The sequence below is a fragment of the Cinclus cinclus genome, chromosome 8 (genome assembly GCF_963662255.1).
Source record: "Cinclus cinclus chromosome 8, bCinCin1.1, whole genome shotgun sequence".
NCBI lineage: Eukaryota > Metazoa > Chordata > Aves > Passeriformes > Cinclidae > Cinclus > Cinclus cinclus.
Genome location: NC_085053.1, coordinates 14,245,803 through 14,272,113, shown reverse-complemented (window position 1 = coordinate 14,272,113; position 26,311 = coordinate 14,245,803). Strand labels below are relative to the sequence as shown.

Sequence of the window (26,311 nt, the reverse complement as noted above, 5' to 3'; positions counted from 1 at the left end):
GAAAAAAAAAAAAAAAAAAAAAAAGAATGTCTCACTATACTCACTATATACCCCATCTTGGACTTTCCTGAGGGCAAGCTGAAAGGATCCACCTTTGACTTACTGCTTTCTAAAAGCTGACTGCAGAGCAAGCATAAGTTATGGTTTGTTACTAGCTATAGCTGTGCAAAGCTCTAACCCTAAACAGAGCATAGGTGTCTTTGTGATAATGACACTGAATAACTCCATAAATTTCTTTGGCACCAATCATCCTGTGAACAATAAAAGGAACTTACACTCCCTCTTCTTGGCTTGCATATCCCCAGGGAACTTTGACTTTGGCCCAAAAGCAGCATTAGTTTCCACTGCAAACTCACCATAATACTGAGGAATGGATGTCCCTGCTGCATGCAATGCTAATGCACTGCATCCAGAAAGAACACATTTGGGAACACTTCAACAGGTTTAGAGCACCAAGATACACACAATATCAACATTCAGTGACTTAGTTGCTCTTCCTTGACAAACTGCACACACAGACACCTTTCCTTAAAATAATCTATAACCATAAGAAATAAAAAGCAAGACTATGAAAATTTTCCATCATGATGGGATTTATACCACTACCTAAATAACTGCTTTCAACAGCTACTCTTGAAATATAACATATGACTACTATTTAGTAGTTACCTCAGACATAAAGATATCAAATATTCTCGTTGCAATTGGTAGTGGAAAAGTTGTAAGGAATATAGTTAAAAACCATGATGATGCATACATAGAAGTGTGAAAACTCTGAGACTGAAAGTGCACATAAAGCTCTGGAAGATGTTCCTGGAAAAGAAGAGGAATAAAATACACAAGTATGTTGAGCTTCTACTTGTAGTTTTAGTGCAGGCATGTTTTTGACAAATTTTGAATACAAGAAAATAATTGATACTTAGTACAGATGGCAGCTGTCTGTACTAGCAACAGGACTAGGAGAGATATGACTCATTATCAAGAAGCATGCAACAGAAATCCCAATATAGAATGCCCTATAGAATGTCTACCCTGCAAAGCAGATAACAAAAACACTTTCTGATCCTATGGGGAAGTCAAGCTTGTAAATCCCCTCTGCAATATCTAGAAAGGCCAACTAAAAAGAGCTGACAAAGTCTAAGACTATGTGATATTTCACCCCTATTGTGTTAGAAACTGGATCACAAAACAGAAACCTGTTTTTCTCCATCAGCCTGACCAGGAAGAACCTGCATTCCAAATCTGAAAACAATTTCAATTCTATATGTGAGGTATCGACCAATTTTCATCCTTTAAGATACTATAAATTGACTATGAAGACTTTGACTTTGAGAGTCTTCAAACAAAATTAAACATTCATATGCTTAAACTGCAGCAACACAAATCTTCATGCTTTGGTGTTTAAAGCCAGTCACTATCTGCCAAAGTTAAAAAAAAATTGCTCACAGAGCCTCATGCATTTACTTCTGAAGTTCTGAAGCTAGCAATTGTCAAGAGTTCAGCCTGTTAGCCAACAGACATGCCTGCTCCTGAGCTGTAACTCCCAAGTTCCTTATTAATAGTTACTGAAGAGCAAGTTTGATAAGATTTTGTATGTACCTGTATCATGCATTCAAACTGGTACATACAAAGGCCCAGTTCAGCCATGCTTGGTTTAAAGAGTTCTCGTAGTCTGTAATCTTGCATTAATTTAACAAACACACAGAATGCCTCTTCTTCTGGCATCTATATAAAAATAAAAAAGCACAGTAAAAACTCTGGACAAATATAATGATATATCAGAGTAAAAAAGCCTGGGAGGATTTAGGGTTGGGGCTTTGTGTGTGTGTGCATGTGCTCAGAGTGGAGTTTTATTTTTGGTTGTTGGTTTGTTTGTTTTGAGGTTTTTGTTTTGTTTAAGGGATTTTACAGCCAATTACTCCATTACAATGAACTTCTGTATATATTAAATTCTAGCAAATAACTTCTACACTGAAGGAGATCTGTAAGTTTCTTATTACATATCCTATTTTGTCATAAACCAAAAACCAATAATACAAAGGCAGCTTTAAGGCAATCAAATCAACTGTGTAGTTTCATTTGAACTCTGAGGAGATTCCACGTAACAGAAGAGAAATGAGAAGTTCATTTATTTTTGAAATATCGCTCACCAAAATAGCTTGCAAGCCTGCAATCCTACACCTTAGCTCTGAGAAACAAATACATCCTCCCACTCCAATACAGTATCTTGGAAAATAGAATGACACAAAGTAAATCTCATTTGATTTCCAGACTAAACAGCTGCCCTTGACAACTCCATTGTAACAAAACTATGAAGGAAAACCATTGCAAAAATTCCCAGCAAACCACCACAGTATATTATGTATTTTAGCATGGATTTTAAAGGTTCACATATTTTTAAATATTTTTACCTGCATAAGCAGTAATCCAACTATAAAAGCACTTCCTTGACAGTATCCAACCTCACGATCCACCAAAGAGTAAGCCTGGGAAATAAAGTTCAAACTCTCAACAATTAAAACCTCACTATCATTAAAAAGTAATCATGGCTCATCCTGCTATCTTGTTAATACTTTGTTCTTCCTCTCCCCAAATCCAACAAGGTCAGACAACCTATCCAGAAGTTTAGTCTGACATTCTAATTTCTACCTGCTGCTACTGCTCTCTGAGGCAATTTTCAACTACAGGAATCTGCCAAAAGATAAGAGAGACTACTGGTATACACATCTCACAAAGTACTAGTTTTATAGGAGACAGACCAGACAATGAAACAAATTGTCTTCAGAAAAAATACGTTTTGCAGTTGCATTTACAGATGGATGGAATGTGATAATCTCTATGCAGGTGGCATCTTTGTTTTAGAGTTATGGAAATTACTATTATTTGGAAACCTGCCAGTTTTTCTGTTGAAACTATGTTCTATGAAAAGGTCTGACCTTCAAAGTTTAACCTCTAGTGAAGACTAAGTAATGCAAATGATGCTACATTGGCATTTTCACTTTGTGTTTGGGCACTGGAACAACTGTACATTAGCTTGTACCTGCCATTTGCTGCTGTCACGGGCACTTCAGAAATACCTGCAAACTGAATACTAGTTCTGATTGCCAATGTTCTTGTCTTGGGCAATGCTGTTTACTTCCATTCATGGCACACTTCATTCCACTACACTATCAGCAGCTACTATGTGACTTTGTTTTAACGCTAACTTGGTTTTAACTTTGTGAGGTATAAAAAAAGGTTACAGGAATGCCATCAAAACTAAAATGGGATTTGTTAAACCATTTGAGTGTCTATGGTTTAAAAAAACACAACACATGAAACTGGTGCAAATTCTCTATATACAAGGCAATCCAAACTGGTGCATATTCTTGCTAATGTATTTTCAAGGGCTGAAATACCAACTCACCTTCATTACGTTGAACAAGACCTCCTGCCCAAGGCTATCTTTTTCTTTGAAAAAATCATGTTCAGGGTATGTTCTAGCAATGTCCCTTCTTATTAATTTTTCACAAGGAGATGTCATTTTTAAAAGCTCTGAATACTGATCCTTAATTGGCATGCTTTGAGCACTGCATAAAAGTTGCCAAACAATTGCTCTGAAGTGATGAGGTATCCCTTTTCGAACCAGCTCCTAAGGCATAAAAAGACAATTTATATTCCCTGAAAATATTACAGAAAATAAACCTAGAGAAAAAACAACTTCAAGTTCTGCACAGTTTCACAATTTTCAAAAAAATTCACATAACTGCAAAAACTACTCATAGAGTTTACAACGCCAAATTTAGTGGGATTATTAAGTTAACAAAAGTAAGCAGTCTCTGAATCACTTTTAGTGGCTAAATTAGCTATTGAAAGTAATCCCTCATCCATGGCAAGCTATGTGAAAAACTGAATATTGAAATTATTTTATACAAGAACTTCAATTAAACAGCATTTAATACAATTATGTCTGTATTCCATGAAAGATGGCTGAGGAGAACACCCTTAGTAATATTTGTAGTAATTGAGATCTAAGAAATCACTGACTAAAAATTACTTCCAAAATCAGCAAATGTCAAAAAGTAGAACTGACTGTAGCACAGTCAACTGCAACAAAAAATTTGCACAGTACAAGTCTCATTTAACAAACTTGACAAGTTGCGTCTAATTTCTCTGGTGTGCCAGTATTTCCAAGCCATCTTCTAAGAAAGTATTTAAATGTAGTTTCAGACACTGGACCAAGAAAACATTAAGTTTACACCTACTAAACTGACTAAATTTACTTTATGGTTTAAAAAAAATTCGGCTAGGTATTACGTGATTCAAACATGCCCAGATGAGTACACCCAAGAACCTGTTCCTTGACCTTTAAGACACCACAAGGACAAGTAGTCTCGTTGCTTGATTTGAGAAGTGAGAAAGAAGCATTATTCAGGAATTTAACAGACTGTCTTGCTGGAACGTTCTGCAACTAGAATCAGTCTGACTACAAGATTGTCTCTTCGAGACTACTTCGTTTTTGTATCTTAATAACTTTTTGTACCTTAACTGTTACCAAGTATTCTGTCTCCTAAAGGCTAATTTCTTTCATTAGAATTTATTCTGAAGCCAGAGTAATCTCCTATTGCTCTTCTTCCTATTACACATATTCCTCCTACTTCTCCAACATTACAATTAATTAGTGCAACACTGATAACTTTCAAAGAGACTCTTGCTTTCAAGTTTGGTTTTTCTTGAGCTTGAACTCTGTTGCAGGAGTTTTGCATCATTGACCCCCATTTTCTAATATGCCTAAGCTCTCAATCCATCCTTCTTCAGAACACCAACCACCATAGTAATGCCACTACAACTATTTCTCCTGTCTACAACACAACACCAAGGTGTTTTTCCTAAAAGATTCCCAACTCCAAGATAAGAACCCTAATACATCAGCTTTACATAACTGTGTCTGTCAACAACACAACTGGATTGTTCATCAGTCATCTAAAGCCTCAAGGGCTACTAATAAAGCAAGAAACTTCTTGCTAATGCCTTGTTAACATGCCTACTTGACAGAATAATAGAGTTAACTCCTCCAACTTTCCTGAAAGGAACAGCAATAAAACACATCTACTAGGCATGTCACCTGAACTGAACTGCACTGCAGGACTTAAGTCATCCTTCAGAAGTGCTTCATAAATGAGAAGCAAGTTCTGAAGTGGATTGAGAGATGTAAAGGATGGAACACAACATCTTTGGAGGAAGGTATAGACGCTTTTATCTAAAAACCTAAAAACTTACCAGATTTCTGATAACCTAAGACCAGCTTTTACAGCCAGGACAAAAAGACACCTATGTACCTCCTAGCACAATCAGTGAATAGGTGTGGATGTTCTGATATTCTATCATAAATGCAGACTCACAGTTAAGGTTGACTTTCTACAAAAAAATACTGAGAATTATTTGACAGCAAAGAAAAGCTTGGCTAGTTTTCAATATAATATTACTCAGCAATATAATTAAATATTCCCTGAAAGTTAGTCAAATGCTTTTCAAATTGTACTTGGCCAGCTGTAAAAACAAGTGATACTTGTGATACTTGAAAATGTTCAAACAAATTCTAACTAAACAGATCTTCTTATTACTATCTCACTTTTCCTGTCCTTTGCCAGGTTTCTGGGACCTCCTTTTCACAGCCTTTTGGAACACCTTTCCAGAAACTGCTTTCCCTATGCAAGCAGGAAATCTTCAGTTCATTTTCTTTCCTTGTTTCCTCTCTCAAGTCATGTTCTCTCTTCACAACTGCTTCATATAAAAGATACTTTACTTTAGCCCATTGTTCTGCCTTCCCACAACCTATTCATAGCCACACATTTCAAACTGTTCAAAAGACCCTGACACATTTGTATTCTGCACATAGAACTACAGACTACAGCCAATAAAGAACCAAAGCAGAACAGACTTGCCTACTAACAAAAAATCCCATGCTGCTGTGATTGCTGCCACTGAAACATGGATATGTTCAAATGCACTAAATGCTTTTTAGTTTGAATTTGAAGTGTAATTGAACTCCACTTCTGTACATGACCACAACTAACCCAGACCAGACACACTGGTCAAAGTTTGTCCAATCTATCCAGAATTTAGAAACTCTGCGCTCTTCTTCCTAAGGTCATATCTGGGGTCAACATACTTGGCAAGCACAAAAACCTAAACTCAGTGTAGCCTTTGAGTAGAATTCTCAGCTCTCCTATTAAGAATGCTTTAAAAAGAGAGCTGCTCAGTATACAGCAGCATAGCATACACATACATAATCATGGCATCAAGCTATCAGATGACCTTAAGTTGATTTTCATTAATTCCACTTTCGGAAATCAACCCTGTACTCATGGAAATCTCTCATCAGAGCTAAACTGAAAGCTTTAGTATTCAAGATATAGCAAATGCATCTGATTTTCAGCAGGAGACATGTGTCGGGTGACAACACATCATAAGGTTACAAAGGAAGCACTAAGGCTTAGGGATGGAAAGATTCAACTTAAAGTTTGTATTACATATTTATTTTAAAAGAATAAGCCCATCACAAAGATAAAAAGGTATCACTTCTAACACATTAAAAATACATCCCAAAACCAGTTTCCAACTACTACCTTAACTTGCTTTTCTTTCTTTTTCCGTACATCTTCCCATTCATTCACAATCCTCCCCCACAGGATCCACGAGTCTTCTTCAAGATGGCTGAGATTGCTAGAAGCTGAGGAACTAGATACAAGAGAAGATCCACTATTTCTTCTTGACCCATTTACTGACCGTAAGGATTTGCTATCTGTTTCCAAGAGTCTACAAAGAAAGCACACAAAAAAGCACATTCAAGTTCTTCTAATCAAAGGATTACACTATTAATTGTTTTCTTGACAAAGAATGCACCCAGAGGTTCAGTGAAATAGTTTTACCAGCATTCATTTGGACTAAATGTGAAAAGAACTATTCAGTGTTACTGCCTTCTCTTGAGATTGCAAGTAAATCCACCAACAGAATAGTTGACACTGTAGCATTTTAAGAAACAGATAAAAATGTCACCCACAGCTGTCATGACAAAGAAAACCTAAGGAAGTTAAATGTCCTCAAAAACATCGAATGTCAAAGAACTTTAATAAAATACAGTCATTTAAAAGACAAAAGATTAGCCTCCTAAGCGATTACACTTTTAAAAAATTGATAGTGTAAAGAAAGACAGAACAATTAAAACCTTCAAAGTAATTTTAAAACAACTGACATTTGCTGACAACTGTTCACAAATCACCATGGTGTTTTACAAATGCACAGGAGAAATCTCAGACCTACACACCAAGGACAAGGTGGCAGAAGTGCTTCGTAGAGCTAATGAAGATGTAATTAAAGTGAGGAGCTCACACGTGAGAACCTCTGGGGTTATCCAGCAGCAAAGTATAAATAAAGATGTGTCAAGTGCTAGACAAGTTCCTGAGGAGACTTCCCTGTGAGCTGGTTGCTGTGGCCATGGATGTGGCAGAAAGGTAATGCTCTGTTTATCCTCAACATTGAGCCCCATAAGCAGGGGACATTTTTCAGACAATGTGTTAGGTAAGAGCAAGAATTCAGACTGATTTCAAAGTGTTTCGCTATACCAAGAGCTTCATTTATGCTTTATGTCCTAAGAGTTCCAACAGCAGTATGTCAGAGCCATGTGGTTGAACAATTTCTCAAAAATTAGCACAAAAGTCAATCCCCCAGAATTCCAGCAAACTCAGGTTATGTTTTAGATATTTAACAAAATATAAGGCAAGGCATATATTATCTGAGATGGTACAGAAATCTCAGCATACCTACAATTTTTAAGCTCTCTGCTACAATAAAGATATTTATACTAGCTTTCCCTGTACCTAGCTTTCACCTACTGATGTTTATGAAAGCAAGGGAAAAAGTAATTTAACTCATGAAGACAAATAGTACAGTTTCTGCAGGAGTATTTTGTTTGGAAAACAGTTAAATACAGTAATAAATACAGTAATACATCAGGGAAAAAAAAAAAAGAAGGCAAGCCTTTTCAAGAAAAATTTTCATTTAGAATTTTATTCTTTTTTAATTCAAATAGTTTTCCATTTATTAATGGAATGCATAAAATCTAGTTTCAAAGAAAATACCTTAAAAATCCACTTTGAATGTTTAGAAGCCTGGCTTAAAACTGACCCATAATGAAAAGTTAGTTTGAAACTCCTTATCTCAATCCAAGACGATGCCGAAACACCAAATTCAAAGTAATCACAGAGGAAAAAGCATAGAATAAACATTAAGATTATAAAAACAAGTTCCTAATGAGACACTTCCAGTTTTCACAGGTTTCTGTAGAAGTTATACTAAGTTTCTGTAATTTGACCTTACCTGGATAAACTCATTGTCCTTAGATTTGAAAACAGGAAGTTCTTTTCACAGTAAGTCGCAAGTTCTGTGACGTTTAGTCACTGTTTTCTTTCATTTAAAACTTTATAAATGATTTACTAATGCCAAACAGTTCCACCAGGACTCTGGACTGAGCTTCCTCTTTATTCTGTGGGGACTTTCAGTATAATTAGATTACAGAATGCTACAAGACATAGCTTGAAACAATTTTAGTTCTTCCCATTTCTAACTGTTACCTAATTCATATTCTCCTTCTGACATAAAAGCCTACCAAAAACCCAAAACCTTTACAAACATCCACAGCAGCAATTCTTCCAGCAAGCAGAAAGAATGGTTCCCTGTGAACAGAGTACAATTGTCAACAAAGTGCCACTGTGCTAAACTGCAGATGCAAACTGTTCTGAAACTACAGTGCAGCCAGCCTAAGAGCATGGAATTTCAGTATTAAAGGACAGTATCTCACCAGCAAAGATACACTTGATAGGGCAGCTTCTGAATAGAATTCACACACAGGACTAGTGTGGGACTAACATGTCTGGCTGAAATGAAATAAAACCAGACAAGATTGGCTAGTTTACTTACTAAATGAAGAAAGCTGACTTGAGACAAAGCCCAAGCTCACATTCTTCTTTCAGCAAGTCAGGTAGTCTGACTGCAGGCCTTAATGAGAAGGCTGTAGATATAAAGGCATTACACTCCACCATAGATAAGCAGTCCAAAGAACAGTTTGCCTTTCAAATACAACTTGGTTTGTCATGATCAAACTACAAGACCTCAGATTAAATATAAATTAGCCTTCTTAAAAGTGCTATTTAACCTTTTTTTTTTTTTGCTTCTTTTGATAATTTTTCATTTGCACAGCAAAAATTACATGGGGTTCATCTTCCAAGACAAGGAAGAGTATATGAGGTCATCCTGGAAGTTCCTTCTACTGTCAAAATTTGGACAGATGTATCAAATTCCATTCAAATTGTGCTGCTATCAAGCTGCAGAATGCAGACGTGAGAGAAGACATGTCAGGTGACACACAGGCATTGTCTTCCTCCCCCCAGTTACTGTCTTCCTCCACTAGAAGTTACTACCCTCAGAAGTGACTCAGTAAAGAAAACAACAAATAAACAAACCAACAAAAACAAAACCCCAAACCAAACAACCCCTCCCAACCAAGAATAAGAATAATATTAAAAAAAAACAAAAATCACAAACACACAAAACCACCAAAAGAAAACCACTAAAAAAAGTCACCAAAATGCAATCCCCCTCCCCAAACTCACCAAACCAAAAAAACAACCAAAAAAAAAAAAAAAAAATCCAAGCCAGAAAAACCCCAAACAAACCCAACCCAATCAAAATAGAGTACTTCAACTGCCTTAGTATACAGGCCAGCACAGTCACAGAAGTGGAACAGAAGCTAGTTTGAGCTAAATTATCCAATCCTGCACTTCACTACAGCTCAGGAATAGTCATCTCCAGTAGGTAACAAAGCCCTGCAGCTCTCTGCCAAGTCTAAAAATCAACTTGGAGCTCAAGTTGTTTACAGCCAACCTCTCAAAAACTATTGAAACTTGCTTGTCAAAAATAACCAGATCTTGCAAAAGGACAGATGGCTTAGGAGTCCTGCCTCAAAAATGCAAATGAGTATGGCTTCTGGAAATTCAGCATTAAGAAACTATACAGTCCAATTTCATTTCTTACTGATATTGTGAATCTGCCTCACTGTGCACATCAAGACCAACTGATCCACCTTAAAGTAGCACCTTGAATTGTACATGGTGCAGATAAATAGGCACTCATGGAAAGGCTACCATGAAAACTGTTACTGACTATACATAAAAAGGCAAGATGAACAGAAAACAACTGATTAACAATTTACTTTTAATTCATTTAAGATACTATGCATCTGGAATCACTAGTGTGACAGCAGGAAGGCAACTGAACACAGCTCTATCTCTGTACATAGCAGGTTATGTAGCTGAAATCAAGACTGGATAAAAGTGGGAAAAAATAATTGAGAAATACTTAAGATTTCAAGAAATCAATGGAAATTATAGTTATGATCTTAGAAGGTAAGGTTATACACAAGTCTCATCCCTGAGATACTCTGCCTTAAATTGGATACTAAAAATCAGCAATTTCTTACTGTTAGAGGCAGCTATAGACACTCCTGTAAAACCAGGAGAGAAAAACACCTTTCAGAGTTCCACAAAAATATAACTTGTAAAAACACAGCACAAAAATACAAATTTGTAAACCTCTGGGCTTTCAAATTGAAGCGTTATGCCATCAGCTTTTAACTAATTCCCCTTTAACAGCCTCAATGCTACAATTGCAATAAACCAATTTTAGTCTTATTACTGTACTTCGAAGAGCAAGAAGTTTTCCATTCACCTGTTCTGTTCCTCGAGTTTAGCGAGTAATTCCAAGTCGTCGGGGCTCAGTTGTGTTGGTGAGGATGGTGAGAGGGCAGGAGTGGACAGAGTGGTGGAGGGGGATGTGGTGTGCAGGGAGGCAGATGGGCTCGCCACCTGGCTGGCCATTTGACTGACAGTGTGCGATACCGTGTTCTTCACCCATGAGAGAGTGGAGCTCAGCTTGCCTGCAACCTTGTCTGTCGCCACCTGTATTGGCAGAAAGAAGAGGATGCAAAAGTTGTCCTTTTTAAACTCATGTTTTCCAGCAAACCTGCTGCATCGAACAAAGGAAAAAGTATACAATGTGCACAAAGCAACACTGAGATTATTTATTTTTCCAGGACCCCAAGGCTGTCAGAAGTAACACAAGCATCACCAGCAATACAGTATTATAGAAGTAACATGCAAGTATGTTGCTAATCCACAAAGACAAACCCCGAGAAACTCCTGATATATACTCACAGAGCTCATCTCTGCAGTACAGAAATACCACAGGATCCAGGATCAGCTCCGACTTCCCATTATAAAAATAAATAGAAATAAAAGCTTGTTTTAAAACATCTTGGTAAACTAAAATAATGGCACAGAAACTGTAGAAATACAGATATAGAAACAATCAACTACTTTACTGATAGATACTGAAACAGAATATCAGTGTAACCCTCCCAGACCACCCACTGCTCACCTGCACTAATCCCTACGGTGCCAGGACAAAGGAGCAGGGGCACCATATTTCTGACTTACACCAAAGCAAAGCATCTTTTGGCACTGCCAGTGTGCAGAAAACAGTCACAAAGAATCTACGCCCATGAATCTACAACAGTTGGAAGTCTCACAGTAAGGCACCACACTGCTGCCTCTTTTCTTTCCTCGCTTTCTCTTCAGGTCACTCCTACACCAAGTGTTCTTGATCCCCAGTCCCACTGCCAGTGCCTGGACAGACCCCAGGGTTTCAGGGAAAAAGCAAGAGTCAGGGAAGCAGTGGGTTCAGGAAAGCCAAGGTTAACTGGTGCTGATCATTATCTGCTCCTACTTCTTGACCAGCACCATGGGAAGAAGAGCAGCTGTTGAGAGCATCTTCCAGTGAACCCCTCACTAGAGCTTCCCTTCAGCGTCTGAAAATATAAGAGGCTTTGACACAAAGTAACTCAGAATTTAATCCTTCCTGCGCAACTCAGAGGAAATCTAGATGCACCTTAGAGGAAGAGCTAGCTGCCCAGCAAATGTTAAAACTTGGCAAAACCAAGGCTGAAGAGGAACTTCTGAAGTGGTGCTGCTGGTAACTTATTTTGAGCTTTGCTGATTTCCTCAAAACACTGAATTACTGAATGCCACAAACAATTCTGCAGTACAGCCTAAAAATAATTACTAGGATACTAAAGACACTGAGCTACAGGGAAAAAAAAAAAATCCCTTCCCAAGATCATCCAATAGAATCTAATTAAAGCAAAATTTCAACTGAAATAAAAAACTCATCACACTGTGCATTTATCTGAAGCACAATATATAAACTGACTGCTGAAACAGAAGCTTTTATTTTGATACAATGCTACAAAGAACTTTCTATCAATCAAATCCAGCAGTATTTTATTTTCACTTCACATTAAAAAGAAGACACAGTGAAATGCCTTCAGAAAACAAGAGGAACAATGCAGGCCAAACCCAAACAAGTGGTACTCAACCTTACTCTCCAATAACAACATGACACCTAAGAGCTCTCCTAAAAGACTAGAAAAAGTTTGCAATTTCCATATGCTTAGCATTCATTCTGAAAATTATATCAAATTTTGCTACAAGTTATCAGAGGCAGGGAGGCAAACCACAGGTGGGGATAGTAAGATACCGACATAAGCACCAGGAAGGTTCCAGTTGGTTCTTGTCACTGTTGGACAGCAAAAGTCAGGTATATAAAAAGAAGAAAAAAGCAAAAAGAAAATAAACTCCACAACAACCCAAAACACAAAGACCCCAACACATATTTTTAAAATATAATCTTGGAAAAATACCTTCTAATACTAGCATTTGACACCATCTTTTATAAAAGAAAGGAATGAAAATTATTAGATATTTCAAAATTCTAAGTTTAATACATGTATTAATATTTCATTCAGTCTATATCCTTTATTCACTATTGCTATGAAAGGATAAATTACTGCTGTTTCACTTTGAATAAAATCACATTATAATGAAGGTAACCCATACATCTCACTTAAGACTGATTATTTTCTCAAAGGCTTTAAACTGCTTAAAATATCACAAGTAATGCTACTATTCCAAAAATAAATGCTGGCAGAAACAGGGCCAATCTTAACACAGTAAAAATGACTGCCATACACAGCAGGCTTTAGGAGTCACCCGCTCTAAGAATCTTAGGTATAAGGATTAGAAAAGCAAATATTTTGAGTAATACCCTATGTGGTGCAAACAGGAAGAAAAAACATACATTCAATTTTTATCTTTTCACAAAGTAAAGTAACTGGGAAGACTTGAGGCATAAAACAAAATTCAAGGTCGATCTGGCCTATAAAGGATGAGGCTTACACGGGACAATAAAAGAGCTGAAGGGGGGTGGTGTGGGGACAGAAATCAGGAATCTTGCTAACATTCATTCACCAACATATCACTGGGCATTAAAAAATTAACTCAAAAGCATGAAAAAGCCAATCCCATGAGGAATATAAAAAAGTATGGTCAAGAAAACCACGCAAGACAGCAGTTCAGTCAAAACAGTGTGCCTAACAATACTGTTTCTCAGGGCAGCTCAGAGGTGCATTGGAATGGATCAGAGAATTAGTACCCAAAAACTATTTCTAGCCAGCTATCTGAAAACCCTGACACACACAGCAAGCAAAGTGCACAACTGCCAAAATCAAATGTTTGAAGATCAAAAGGCTCACAGTGAAATTTGCATGAAAAACACATGAAGAATTTGTTTGGGGGAAAATAGTTATGGCAGTCACCTAGGGCCAAGCTAAACTAATAAAAACACAATTCTGATCTACAGCTAATCTAGTGACACCTACATCCTTTTTGCCACGCTTTTCCAGGTTTTCTAAATATCTAAAGCCAGCTCTCCTAACTTGCCAGCATCAGCAAAGACTCCTGAACCAAGACACTAAGGTATTTATCTACGTGTTCATCATCCATTTCCCTAAATAGGATACAGTAAAAGGATTTTTCACATTTCATCATTTCATCTACCCTAATTTCAAAATTTATAACAGCAGCAGAAGACTTCACAGTTAACCTTTGAAAAGTGATTTCAGACCTTGTAGAAAACAGGTCACCGAAATTTGAAAATGAGAAAACCTTGGACTGTATCACAAGAAGCCTGATCTGAACAAATGTATACTCCATTAATAAAGAAAATTCTGTGGTTTTTATGTCTATGGCTCTAGAAAACTGCCTCCAGAACCCAATATGCTTCAGAACACTAATTGTAAGTAATAAGTAATATGCACAGTTTTTAGCATTTCTTTCCATGTGGTTTTACTCTAATATGAGAATAAATTTGAATTTTGATGAGAAGTGGAAATAAAATACTCTGATTTGGAACTAAAATGTCCAGGAAGTCAATTAGAAAATACCAGGATTTTTGAAAGTAACTATATATTGTCATTAGTAATTTTAGGGGTTTGGTTTTGCTTGTTTCTTTTGTCTTTTCTTTTCGTTCCCTTTAAATACTAACATGCAAACAGAACTTAGTCTAAATTGTAATAGAAAATCACTGGCAATAAAGCAAATTATTTTGATGGTAGTTTATTAGTAATGATGATTCTCTTCAGGAAAGTATGGGAATAGCAGTTAGAGTTGTTGAGTTGATTCTAGTGATGTGGAAAACATGGAATACCCATATTAACATGTAAAGATCCAATTACTTGAAGTAAGTATTTTACCAAATTTAAGCTGCAAATCTAGAGTTTGGTTTAATTATTTTTTCTTTCTATGAAGAGCAATGCACCAGCATTCCTATGGACACAGTGAGTATACCTGCTTTATCAACTCTTTACCCTACATTTAATAAAGACAGAAAGTCCCTGCTACACCACCAGCTTTCCAATTCCACGCACACTGCTCGACCCAACAGCACAGCTGTCCTTGGCTATCACTAAACCACCACTGCTGCCTCCCACCTTTCTGCCGACACCCCCTGCAGCAAGAGATCCGTCACACACCAAGACTGGTGTGTCTGTCAGCACGCACACAGCAGCCAAGTGATTCCTACTGACTCCCAGGAGATCCATACCCCTCCCCTGACAGCACAAAGGGGAGAACTACAGGTTTCACTCTAGCCCTGACAGACAAACTGGGGCTCCCCCAGTTACAAATCACAGTGGCAGCAATGGAATACATTCCGTATGAACGACAGCAGATAATTTCACTGGGCATTGCCAACTCCAGCAAACCGGGAAAAGTGTGTGTGAACATTCGGTTTAACCTCCCTTCTTTAGAGATGTGACTTTGCTTAACACAGTATTCTGGAAAGACTCAGGAGAACAAGTCTCACTAAACCTTTAATCTTTGGGTTTGTTTGCATAGTATCCGCAAGGCTTTCCAAAACAGGCGTTTCTTTAAAATCCTGCTTGCTATTATTTTAACAGCTGCATCTGCAGGCCTGCAGCAGTGTCTGCCTTTTGCCTGCAAGAACGAGGCTCTGCACTTCAGTTATAAAGTGTCCTTCCCTTTGCTGCTCTTCCTTGCCGTGGAAAAGAAATCGTGGTCATGCGCTCAGCTGTTTGTAGCAGTAACAAGGACAGCCAGATACGCCACAGCGCCCCTCCTACGGTCTCAGCTAGGTCACAGGGGTAAATCCAACCACAGAGACCGGACTTTTGCCGTCATCCTCGCCCGGCTCGCCGCCGGAGCCCTCCCGCTCTCCGAGCTGCTGCAGCCCGGCGCTCCCCGGCCGAACGCCGCACACAGAGCTCAAGCCCGGCCTGCTCCCGAGTCCCAGCACTTCCCAGATCCAGGCGAGCTCCCCCCGCGTTCAGCTAACCAGCCCAGGCTGGAAGTCCCCAGTGAACACGATTCTTTGCTCAACTCACCTCAGCCACTTTTTCAGCTCTGCAAAGAGAATTGTTTCCTTGTTATTCCCAGCATTTTTCAGATGCTGAAATCCAAGTTACCTTCAAAGAGTACAAAAGATAACCTACATTGGCTGGGATGCATGCCAAACCACCAAGAACACCATCAGGATGCTCAAGCTATTACTAATTATTATTGATGTGTGATCAAAAATAGAATCAATTTTCAAAATGTGCTTCTTCTCTGGAGGGAGATCACTCAAGAACCTCCCAGTTTATCCAAGATTTTGAACAGAAATGCCACTTCCAGCCCACTCCTGGGACACCAACCCCTTCCACTAAAGATGGCTAGGTCTGAAGACAAGCAGGCAGGGGCACATCTTCCTTACCCTGCACAGGAGGGCACATGGAATTGAGCAGGCATTTCCCAGCTCCAAAGCAGGCACACTCATCCAGGCTCCCAGCCCTATTAACAGCTACACAAGCCAAGGAACCCAACCCCAGGAACAATTCATTGGCATCTGCCTGCCTAAGGTCATGTAGATACCTCCTAAAGAAATGTGTGAATTTTGAGTTTGAACTGATCTTCAAAAAGATGAGGGGACACAAGATACAGGACCTAATTACCAAAGACTTTGTACTCTTATGCAGTTTCTATCGGGAAAACAGAACTACCAGCAATTCTCAGCCACCTGATGAGTCAATCAGGTAAGACATCGACCTGTTTGTTACATCCTCTAAGATACTGCAAAGATAATAAATATTTATATTGATACTAAACACAGATGCAGGATATGCAGCATATATATATATATATATGCCAACTAAAATATACAAAAATTCAGTATCTCAACTTTATGTTTAGTATCTTTAATTAGCTGAGGATTACAGGCCTTTATTACCAAAAGGACTACAATACTGTGTTTAATTTTCCAAACTACTCAAAGGAATACTCCAATAAGGTTGCATATACAATATTTTAAGCCAAGCCAGCTAAAGGTAGACTGCAACATTCTACATTACATACCAATGTATAAAACTCTTTCCCTAAGAATACTCAGGTAATGTGCAGCACCTTCCAGAAGGCCTAATTATGTTAGCACTCTGTGTATCTGCATTTGCCAGACAAAATCTGTTTTTTTTCTAAAGAAGTCTATTTAAATTTCTTTCAGAAAGGTATTTCACTGTATATGTTGAATTTGCTTACTACCTTTTCCCTGCATTTCCCTGAGGAACATTGGTGTCAAAGAACTATATCTTGATATCTTGATTACCCAAAAGATTACAGATATCTTGAAATACTGTCTCAATTATTCTTACCATATTATGAAGTAAAAATAACTGCAAGTCTTACACAAACACTACTGCAGGTATCATTTACTTTCAACAATTTCTTCTCTTCATGAAAAAAGAAAGAAATGCGAACTTCCAGAATACAGGAAGTAATCTCCATACTACTCTACATATAAAAAGAAGCCTGACATAATTGGGTCTGAAATTGTATATGTGGTTTTCAAGCCAGTTTTATAGCATTCCATAGACCCAGTCTTCTTCCTGCTTCAAAGTTAATAGCATTCTAATATCTGCAGAACAAATTAAACCAACTCAGTCAATGACACATGCAGGAGATGTAGCTGGTGAGTCAGCCTGCTATCGTGCTCAAGCTAAAAACCTAATTCAGGGCTCAAACATGGCTTCACTATAAACTTTGTTTGGGTCTTTCACACTAAAAACTTATCTAACTGATTTCTGCCGATGCCTAAATGAGAGGTCCTCACTTATCCTCATATTCCTGATTTCTCTTGTAATGTCACCTAACACTAGTGAGGAATATCATGGCTACCATTCCCTAGCTTCCATTTCATTTGATGCACACTAGCTCTTCAAGTCTTTCTGAAACAAAGAAATAGAGCAGTCTGACATTTGAGATTGTATAAAATTTAGACTATCAAAAGTTTTGCATAGCCTCATTTTTTAAAATCCATAATCTGACTAACATGTCATGGCGTTTTGATGGTCGCAGAGAAACCTGAAGTGGCAGTTCACATGTGCAACTAATATATGATGAGTTTTAAAGAGGAACTTCATTAGAAGTGTTGTAGCAACCCACTAAAGGTTTAAATCATTGCTCAAAGTCATACAAGTACAATTGCCATCACTGACCAAGTTGTACTAAATTTCATTTCTTTCCAAGAACAATTCTGGGTTTTTAATTACCTCTGCACTCCATCAGGCATTGTCCCAGTGTGCTGAGAAGACAAATCACAGTGCTTTTGCTGACACTATCTTCTGTCCACCTAGAGATGGTCCTTTGTCAGAAAAAGTTTCACATCTGACACAGGAATGTAACAACCTTCAAGAAACTGAGGCCTTCTTTCCAGGGAAAATAATTAGATACAGTGCTTTTGTATTAAAGATGGCTGAGAGCTCCTCAGAGCAGCAAGAGAAAATACTGATGGACTACAGTAAAAACCTTTAACAGAAGACTTCCTTTGTTCTCTTAGACCTCAGTCTGGAAAATTCCTTTGTATTTGAGGTTCAGCATGTCAACGGCACACACATATACATCCCATTGGCTAACAAAACAGAGGGAACAATCAGATTAATCACATAAAATAAACCATGTCAATTTTTTTTATGCAATAGATAATAAGATTTAGGGGTTTGGTCTTTTCAGTAAAATGCAACTCAATCATTTAACTGGAGTTCAAGTATCATCAGGTACTTACAAAAGAGTAACACACTCTGAAGCACACATGTTTATAATTATAGCTCCTCTCTACAGATTTTATTTTCCTACTCATTCCCCAAAGCCTAGCTTCCTCCTGGAAAGGAGGCAGGTCATCTACACTACATTAGGACAAAAATAAGCAAAAGTACACAAATGCAGTTAAATTTACTAAAATCTTTATGTCCATATTTTGGAAGTGAGAAACAATTGAGTCCTATTTTTAAACATACATTAACCCTTAATCAAAATCAACGTTTCTAACACAACTCTTAATTTTAAAAGGATTCAAAATTTACAAGCAGTTAAATTGGTAAGTTTAAAAGGATTTATTATCTGACACGTAAAAACACACCATTCCATGCAACTTTGTTTGCATACTAAAGGCTCAAGAATTTTCTAGGTCTAATTCTCCTTTTTACAGAGACCAGATAAACTTATGTCACAGTGTGCAGGTTAGAACCGAAGCGCTCATCTCTCATTTACCAAGTTGTGCACAGTTCCCTTCCAAAAGGGATGTATGAAATGTGACTTAATGAAGAAATCAAAGGACAAAAGCATGTCCCTTATGCAATATGGTAACATTTAAAACTTTACTCAATAAAAGTTAAAAAAAAAAACAAATAAAAAGAAACAACCATGACAGAGGCTGGTGAGACCCTCATCTTCTGGATATTCCTCTCCTTCATGTGATCAGCTAAAAGGCCAACTTTCTACCAGTTACACTCAAGAGTGAAACAGCTTCTAAATGACTGACTGGTCACCAGCCTTTCTTGTGAACTACAACTCATTGCAACCTGCAGCTGCTGACAGACAAGAAATAGAACATAAAAGTTGCAGCAGTGAGAAACATAACTAATTAGTAATTTCCACACAGAAAAGGTGTCCAAGCTATCCAGTAAACAGAGGAGATATAACCACAGCTGCAAACATCAACAGACAATTCTTTTAACACAATCCATGCCAACATCTGTGGTCCTGCAGTAGTATTCCATTTTGCCCACTAATTTACTTATCATAGCCATGACTTGCCTTCACAAGCACTTACAGCATAACTGGAAGCAGGGTATTTCTGTGCTGTGGAACAGTCTCTCTCCATGCTATTCAAGTCTGTAATAGTGCTCCAGCAGCCTTCTTTGAGCACAGCACAGAGAAATCTAATTTTTCTTAGATATTTAATAAAGAGAAATGGCTCTTCAGAGAAATTATGTATCTGTTAATCATCACATGAAGTCAGTTACATTCTGATTAGTTTGCCACTGACTTCTGCACTTTTATTTGGAAATAAGGGCCTGTTTACTTCTTTCAAAACAGCCTACTAAGGGTAGAACAAAAAGGAGACCAATGAAACAGATGATTTTTCATTACACCCTGACACCAAAAAGTTCATTTAAAAATCCCAAGTCCATTTTAACATAACGTGTCTCATTACAGAATTTAAACTTGCTTTTAATCTTGTCTTTAGAAAGACTGATCACAATTCTTTCTCCAAAGGGCTGGGAAAGACTAAGAATTCAGCCAAACCCATCAAGTTCCACCAGTAATGCATTCTGATGGAGGAGAAAATTACTTTGCTCAATGAACATTGAGTTTTAGCTCTGCTGTTTCAGACAGCATAGAAGCTAGAATTTCTTCTTACTATGCCTGGAAGTAGTTCACTGCTTGAGCTACATACAATCAAGAAGAATGCATGAAAAGTGAGAGACATAAAACTAACTTCTACACAATAGTTATGTCAACAGTACATGTTCAAAATGTTAGGTTTTTCTAGCTAATAATTTTTTACATCCATTTTAAGTGACGTTTGATAGTTCTAGCCTTCTATAACAAAAATTAACAGTAGGCTCTTCTAACATCATCTTAGCTACAAGTGCAGAGTTAATTTATGGTGGCAACAATCCATTACTGAAAAACTAACCCCATTTGCCAGCCTGATGAAAACAATGAAAATAATACATAGTTAATGCAGTATAAGATGCTGATGAGTCAGAATTCTAAGAATATGTTATGATCTCATCAAACAGGTATTTAATGCTATGCTAAGTATCACTAAGATTTAGTCATGACAATAAGCCATAAGAAAACTCAGGAGTTTGGGAAGATCAATAGCTTACCATATGGCAGAACACTTGAACACAGCCTACTACACCAAAATACTAAATTTGGATTCACCCCCCAAAGAATTGAACCATAGAAGCAAAAACAATATTGATCAGACAAGATGTAACATAACCCATCAGAGACAGGTAAAGTTTGTTCAGGCGAAAGAACAAAAAGATATTTGATGATGGCTTTTGGCTGCTTTCCAAGTTGGGAATGGGAACAAAATAGGCATCCACAGTCATTTTATCACATCACCTTATTTCTTGTCCAGAATAAAGACCCACCCTAGTATTTTACTTTGACCGCCTCGCTGGGACTGGGGAGGATCACTTCTACAGACAACTAGCAAAGGTGTCAATATCTGTCAATATCACACTGTCAACATCATCCCTGTCATCATGACTGAAAGGAGATCCATTGCTTGAACCCTAGAGCAGGCTCAACACTTCCTAGGGTGTCCCCAAAACACCACTTGGTGGCTAAACTGAATAGTTTCCAGAGTTCTCAGAAGTTAGATGACACTAAGAGTAATTATGGAAAAGTGACAATTCACTAAACCACTTCTGCTGCTCTGAGCAGACGGTTTCTGTGCACACACATACAACAAAAACACATCACAAGCATGTGTAAAATGAGCAGAGGTAGAGCCCAGGCACTATCCATCACCAGCTACCCATTCCTCCATTGGCTGGAGAAGGAAGGGATGTGCTGCAATGCACAGACACTTGAGCAGAGATCACTACAATGAAAGCAGGACAGTATTCCCAACTTAAAGGCACCCAAACACTGGCAACACATGATGTTGGGTGCTATAAACACAGAAGGCTGGAATTCAGCCTGCTACCTACAAACTGCAGTGGCATATTCAAGAACATCAGGGAAAGCATTTAACAACTCAAAATTACATATTACTATAATATTTACTACTTGCCTTTTCTAAAACTATTACTGTTTTAATTGGGTCTAGAAAAAAATAATTAATTAAGAGACTATAATCAAGTCAAGTATAGGTTGGTTTAGAAAGCAACACTCATAAACTCAGGGTTAGATTTTATTATTATTTCTTGGATCAACCAGAAAACATTTTTTCTTGTTAATTATGCACTTGACACTGAATTATGCAAAATGTTAAATTCTGTCTGTTTCTAAGTATTAGAATTTCTTTTTTTCTACAAGTCAAGGAAACTTAAGAATGAGAAAGTGTAAATGTAATCATAAATATGCATACTCCCAACTCAGCTGTTTTCCCCCTTCTAAATTATGATATTAGAACCTTGAAATAGCAAAGTAAGCATTTCTGTTTTCCAAAATTCACTGACAAAGGACTTGTCTTCCCATTTTTAAAACTTCTCTGCTTACGATCAGCCTTACTCAGAAAATAAACTGACAGTAACTGTTTAGGCACATCACTTTCTCCATCCCTTCCTCTGCCATAAATCTGGAAGGGCTTTTCTCCTATCTCTTCCTTTCAACTACTCCAACCACCTCCTGCTTACTTGTTCAACAGCAATTAAACAAGTCCACAGAAGACAAAGATACAAAGAGCAATTCAAAAAAACCCAGCCAAACAAACCAACATTACCAAAACAAAATATCCAAGCCACCAGCTGTAGCTCAAGAAGTCCTTAAGCCTCAGCCTGTGGGAGTGTAGGAAGAGATATGGGAAGGAAGTAGTGCTGTTCTGTTGAAGCTTTCTTCTCCAAACATCTGTTCCTCTTCGAAGAGCTGTGGGGCTGGATGGACACTCAGTGGCAATCATTACAGCTGCTGTCAGCCCACTTGATAAAATTCAGGCAATGCTGACTCATAATACTGAGTGCTTTCCTCCTGATCATGCCCTTCTTTCACTGGCTGTCTCTATTTCCTCTCCTAATCCTTACTTGAGAAAGAACTCGTATCTGTGCATTTCAAAATAAGCCTTAAATCTTTATAAGCATAAATAGAGAGCTGTACAATTGTGATCAAAGCTGACAACTCACACTGGGGAAGGGAAGAGAAATAAGCAGGCACATTTATACAAAATATTTTAATGCTATCTACCAGTAAACCAACTGCCATCTCCTTTAGAAACGTGAAGCAAAGTGATTTGAAACAAAAATAAGAAAAAAAATTGAATTTTTGCAAATACGTTTGGAGATAAGTAAAACATACCGAATATTATCTGTCCTTCTCTGTATCATTGTCTCCCTTCTACATCTTCCGTATGTATGCTATTCTGTATCTATCCTTTTGATCTTTGAAAAGAAAGAGCTATCCTAGGCTGATCTGGAATGCAGTGTTTTGATACAGGCAGTGTTAATGGCAGCTCACGCAGGAAACTGAAAGCTTATCATCCAATTTCTCCTTCGCTACAAAATTGCTTTATCGATGCCGACGATTAGCAGGTGTTACATGGAAGCACAACCACAACTGAATAACTAAACCTGGAATATACAACAAGTAGCCGGAACATTATTATCGACTCTTTACCCTCATTATATAATCTTGTTCAGGCTGATACAGCAGGAGTTCTCGCATTTACAAATTGAAAATTATCTCGCTGAAGAATGACAGACCCCCGGGTTCCCGGCTCGGCGTTACGCCGATAAGCCGAGGAACAACTCGCCCTCTGCAGACAGACCCGCCGGAGGCTCCCCGGGCCGCGGCCCCTCCCGCGCCCGCTGCCTCAGGGCGCTTCCACCGCGCCCGCTGCCCGCTCGTGTCCCGACGGGCCGAGGAGCGGAGGGGCAGGGACGCTGCGGCCCCGCGGCCCCCGAGCCGGGCAGGGCAGGGCAGGGCCGCGCAGCGCGGCCTCCCCTCCCCTCACCCCGCCCGGCAGCGCCGCCCGCTCCACCGCCCACCGCGCCTGCAGGGCCCGGGCGGGGGCGGCGGCCGCCGCTGCCCCGACACTGCTCGGCCCGGCCCCGCCGTCGCCCGAGGGGACGGGACGGGACGGGACGGGACGGGACGGCGCGGCCGCGATCGCCGCGCCCCGCCCGGGCCCGGCCGCCCCCCGCCCCCCGCGGCGGGGCCGCGCGCCCGGCGCGCCTCACCTTGGGAGCGCTGCCCGCGGCGGGAAGCGGCGGCGCGTGCGGGCATCGGCGTCCGCGCCCCGCCGAGCCCCGCGCGCCGCTCCGCCGGCCCCGGCTCCCGGGCCACGTCCCTGCCCGCGCCGCGCGCAGGCGCACTGGGCGCGCAGCCGCCGCGAGGGGCGGCCCCGGCCCGCGGGCCCCCCGGGAGGGGCGGGCGGACGGCGGCTCTGCCCTCTGCCCCGCCGCGCTGCCCGCGGGCCCGCCGGCCGGAGCTGCCACCGCCCCCAGCCCGGGTCTCGGGGGTCCCGCCGCCGTTCGCCGGGAGGCCGGGCGGAGAGCCGTCCCCGCAGCGTGCGGGTCGCTCGTGCGCTGCCCTCGCGCAGTCTCCCGCTCGTGTCAGCGCTGCCGCCTCCGCACGGGCCCCGGCCGTGAGCCGAGCCCCCGCCCGGCCCCGGGTCGCGGCTTCCCCGCCGCCCGCGCTCGCTCCTCACGGCAGCGACGCGAAGCCGCCGCGCCGCCGGCGCCCGAGACGAAGCCGCCGCTCCTCGGAAAGCTGGGGTTTGGTGTCATCAGAGCGTGTGCCCGGGCATTTCCGTAACGCCGTCTCCGCACTGGAAGCTGCGTACAGTAACGCGTTCTCCGGGAGCAACACCGCCTCGGGCTAGGCGGGCCCGTCCTTACACACATTTGTCAGACACGTTCCAGCCAGATGCCGATTAGGTTACACAAACAGTTGAGGCTGTCTGCCCGGAGCAGCTCCCCATCTTATAATGAGCCCACTCGCCATCGTCCTGCTACAGTGAGTAGAGACTCCTAGACAAAACCATACAGAAATTTTCATTTGGAAGAATTCTAAAAAACCTTTGATAAGTATTTTTATTTTAAAAATATTTATGAAAGTAATTCCAACACTACCACAATACGTATAGTACTCTACAACACTGCTTTATAGCCAAGTATGCAAAGAATACGCTCTTAGAAAAAAAGCATGCAGCAATAGCAGGGATAGGTTATCACCACGCCTTCAGCCAAACTTTTTCATTGAAATAAGACCGTCACTTCTGCAAGTAACAGAGAAAAAAAAAATCCCAAACAATTCCTACAAGTCACCACATGGGTCAGTCCAGTCACAAACAACAGCGTCACTGTCTTGAGTCCTGCAGACAAACAGTGAGAGAGACCCTGCTTGCAGGAGATGCTGCTCAAGCATCAGTTTCGCCAGTCCAAGAGACTTACAAATACTAGACATTGCTCTAAAACCCCTGCTTGATACATTGCTCTCCAGAACATACCTAAGTAAAAACACCACATACAAGAAAAATTGAGAAATAGCATTAAAGGGAAAAAAAGAAACCTTATACTTTTTCCCTGTCAATGTGTAATGAATAAAAGGTACTTCATTAAAGCATTGAAAATCGTAGCTTTTACCTTAACATGTTCAGAGTGTGTATGAACAGCAGTCACCCTTCCAACAGACATTGTCACTAAAGGCCAGAGGAGCCATTCATCCTGAATTTGTAAGAGATGCTGGGGTGGGGCTAATAAAGCCAGCTGGAGTCTTCCTTTGGCAGGGTGGTAATGAGCAAGAAAGCATGTGGGTGTGGTAGGTTAACAGGTTGATTTTTGCCGTGGTGAGCTATTTGAGGAGTAAAAAGTCCTGCAGAGGACAAGCAATCGATTTTATTTTTCCTTGCTTAACAAAAAGACTAACAAGTCTTGCTTATGGTATCATTGACTGCGAGGCATTTCTCATGGAAATAATTGTCCAGTAGTAGCAGCAGACTTTTTGAAGACTATGGATTTGTATGTTAGAGGGGAGAAAAAACAATGTGCTCTTCTGGAGATACTTTCTGTACAAATTGAAAAGCACATAGGATTCTGAACTTTCTAAAATTCATTCTTAGATCACAGAATCATTTTTCACTTAGGCTGAAAAGATCTCCAAGATTACTGAGTCCAACCTTTGATCACCACATTGTGGATTAGGCCAAAGCACTAAATGCCACATCCAGTCATTTCCTGAACTCCTCCATGGATCGTGACTATGCCACCTCCCTGGGCAACCACTTCCAAAGCTTAATCACATTTTCAGGGTAAAAATTCTTTCTGATATTCAACCTGAACTTCCCCTGGCACAGCTCAAGACTATGTTCTCTTGTCACTAGTTGCCAGGGAGGAGAGGCCAATCTCCATCTTGCTACAACATCCTTTCAGACAGTTAAATTGCTTGTGAAGCTAGCAGGCCTCTACCAAGCAGGAACCATGCTGGTACTTGCCTGCTGTAGTAAACGTTTACTTTTTCTTTCATTTTCTTGGTTATTTATACTGAATTAATATTTTTTTTTAATATTGGCTTATGTATAATTAGCAAAGCGGATTGATGGTATTTTTTTTTAGTGAAATGAATGAGCATAACCAGACAAATGCATCAGGAATAAAGATTCACTACTGTCTGATGCCACTTGACCTGTTTGATCTAGTGTGAATACATATATATATATATATATATATATATATATGCAAGTCTATATTATTGCTTTAATTCATCAAATATCAATAATCCCAAGCAGCTATAATTTATTGTAAGAACAGTATTCAACTCAAATTTGATTGGTTTGATGTTTTTAATTACTTTCTGCTTGATTGGTTGTGAGAATT

General features: G+C 39.7%; 1 protein-coding gene across 1 annotated transcript in view; it reads right to left on the bottom strand.

The window, feature by feature from the left end:
• The window catches only part of EVI5 (ecotropic viral integration site 5), a 61,549-nt gene extending 50,218 nt beyond the window's left edge, over nucleotides 1–11,331 (bottom strand). Inside the window, exons 1-7 of the mRNA XM_062497914.1 lie at nucleotides 11,250–11,331; nucleotides 10,765–10,994; nucleotides 6,609–6,798; nucleotides 3,407–3,631; nucleotides 2,412–2,486; nucleotides 1,600–1,725; nucleotides 670–813 (exon numbers count right to left, since the gene is read on the bottom strand). Of these exons, the coding sequence (XP_062353898.1) occupies nucleotides 670–813; nucleotides 1,600–1,725; nucleotides 2,412–2,486; nucleotides 3,407–3,631; nucleotides 6,609–6,798; nucleotides 10,765–10,994; nucleotides 11,250–11,258 (999 nt within the window). The 5' untranslated portion in view covers nucleotides 11,259–11,331. The remainder of the gene's footprint in view (nucleotides 1–669; nucleotides 814–1,599; nucleotides 1,726–2,411; nucleotides 2,487–3,406; nucleotides 3,632–6,608; nucleotides 6,799–10,764; nucleotides 10,995–11,249) is intronic.
• Nucleotides 11,332–26,311: the final 14,980 nt, after the last annotated feature.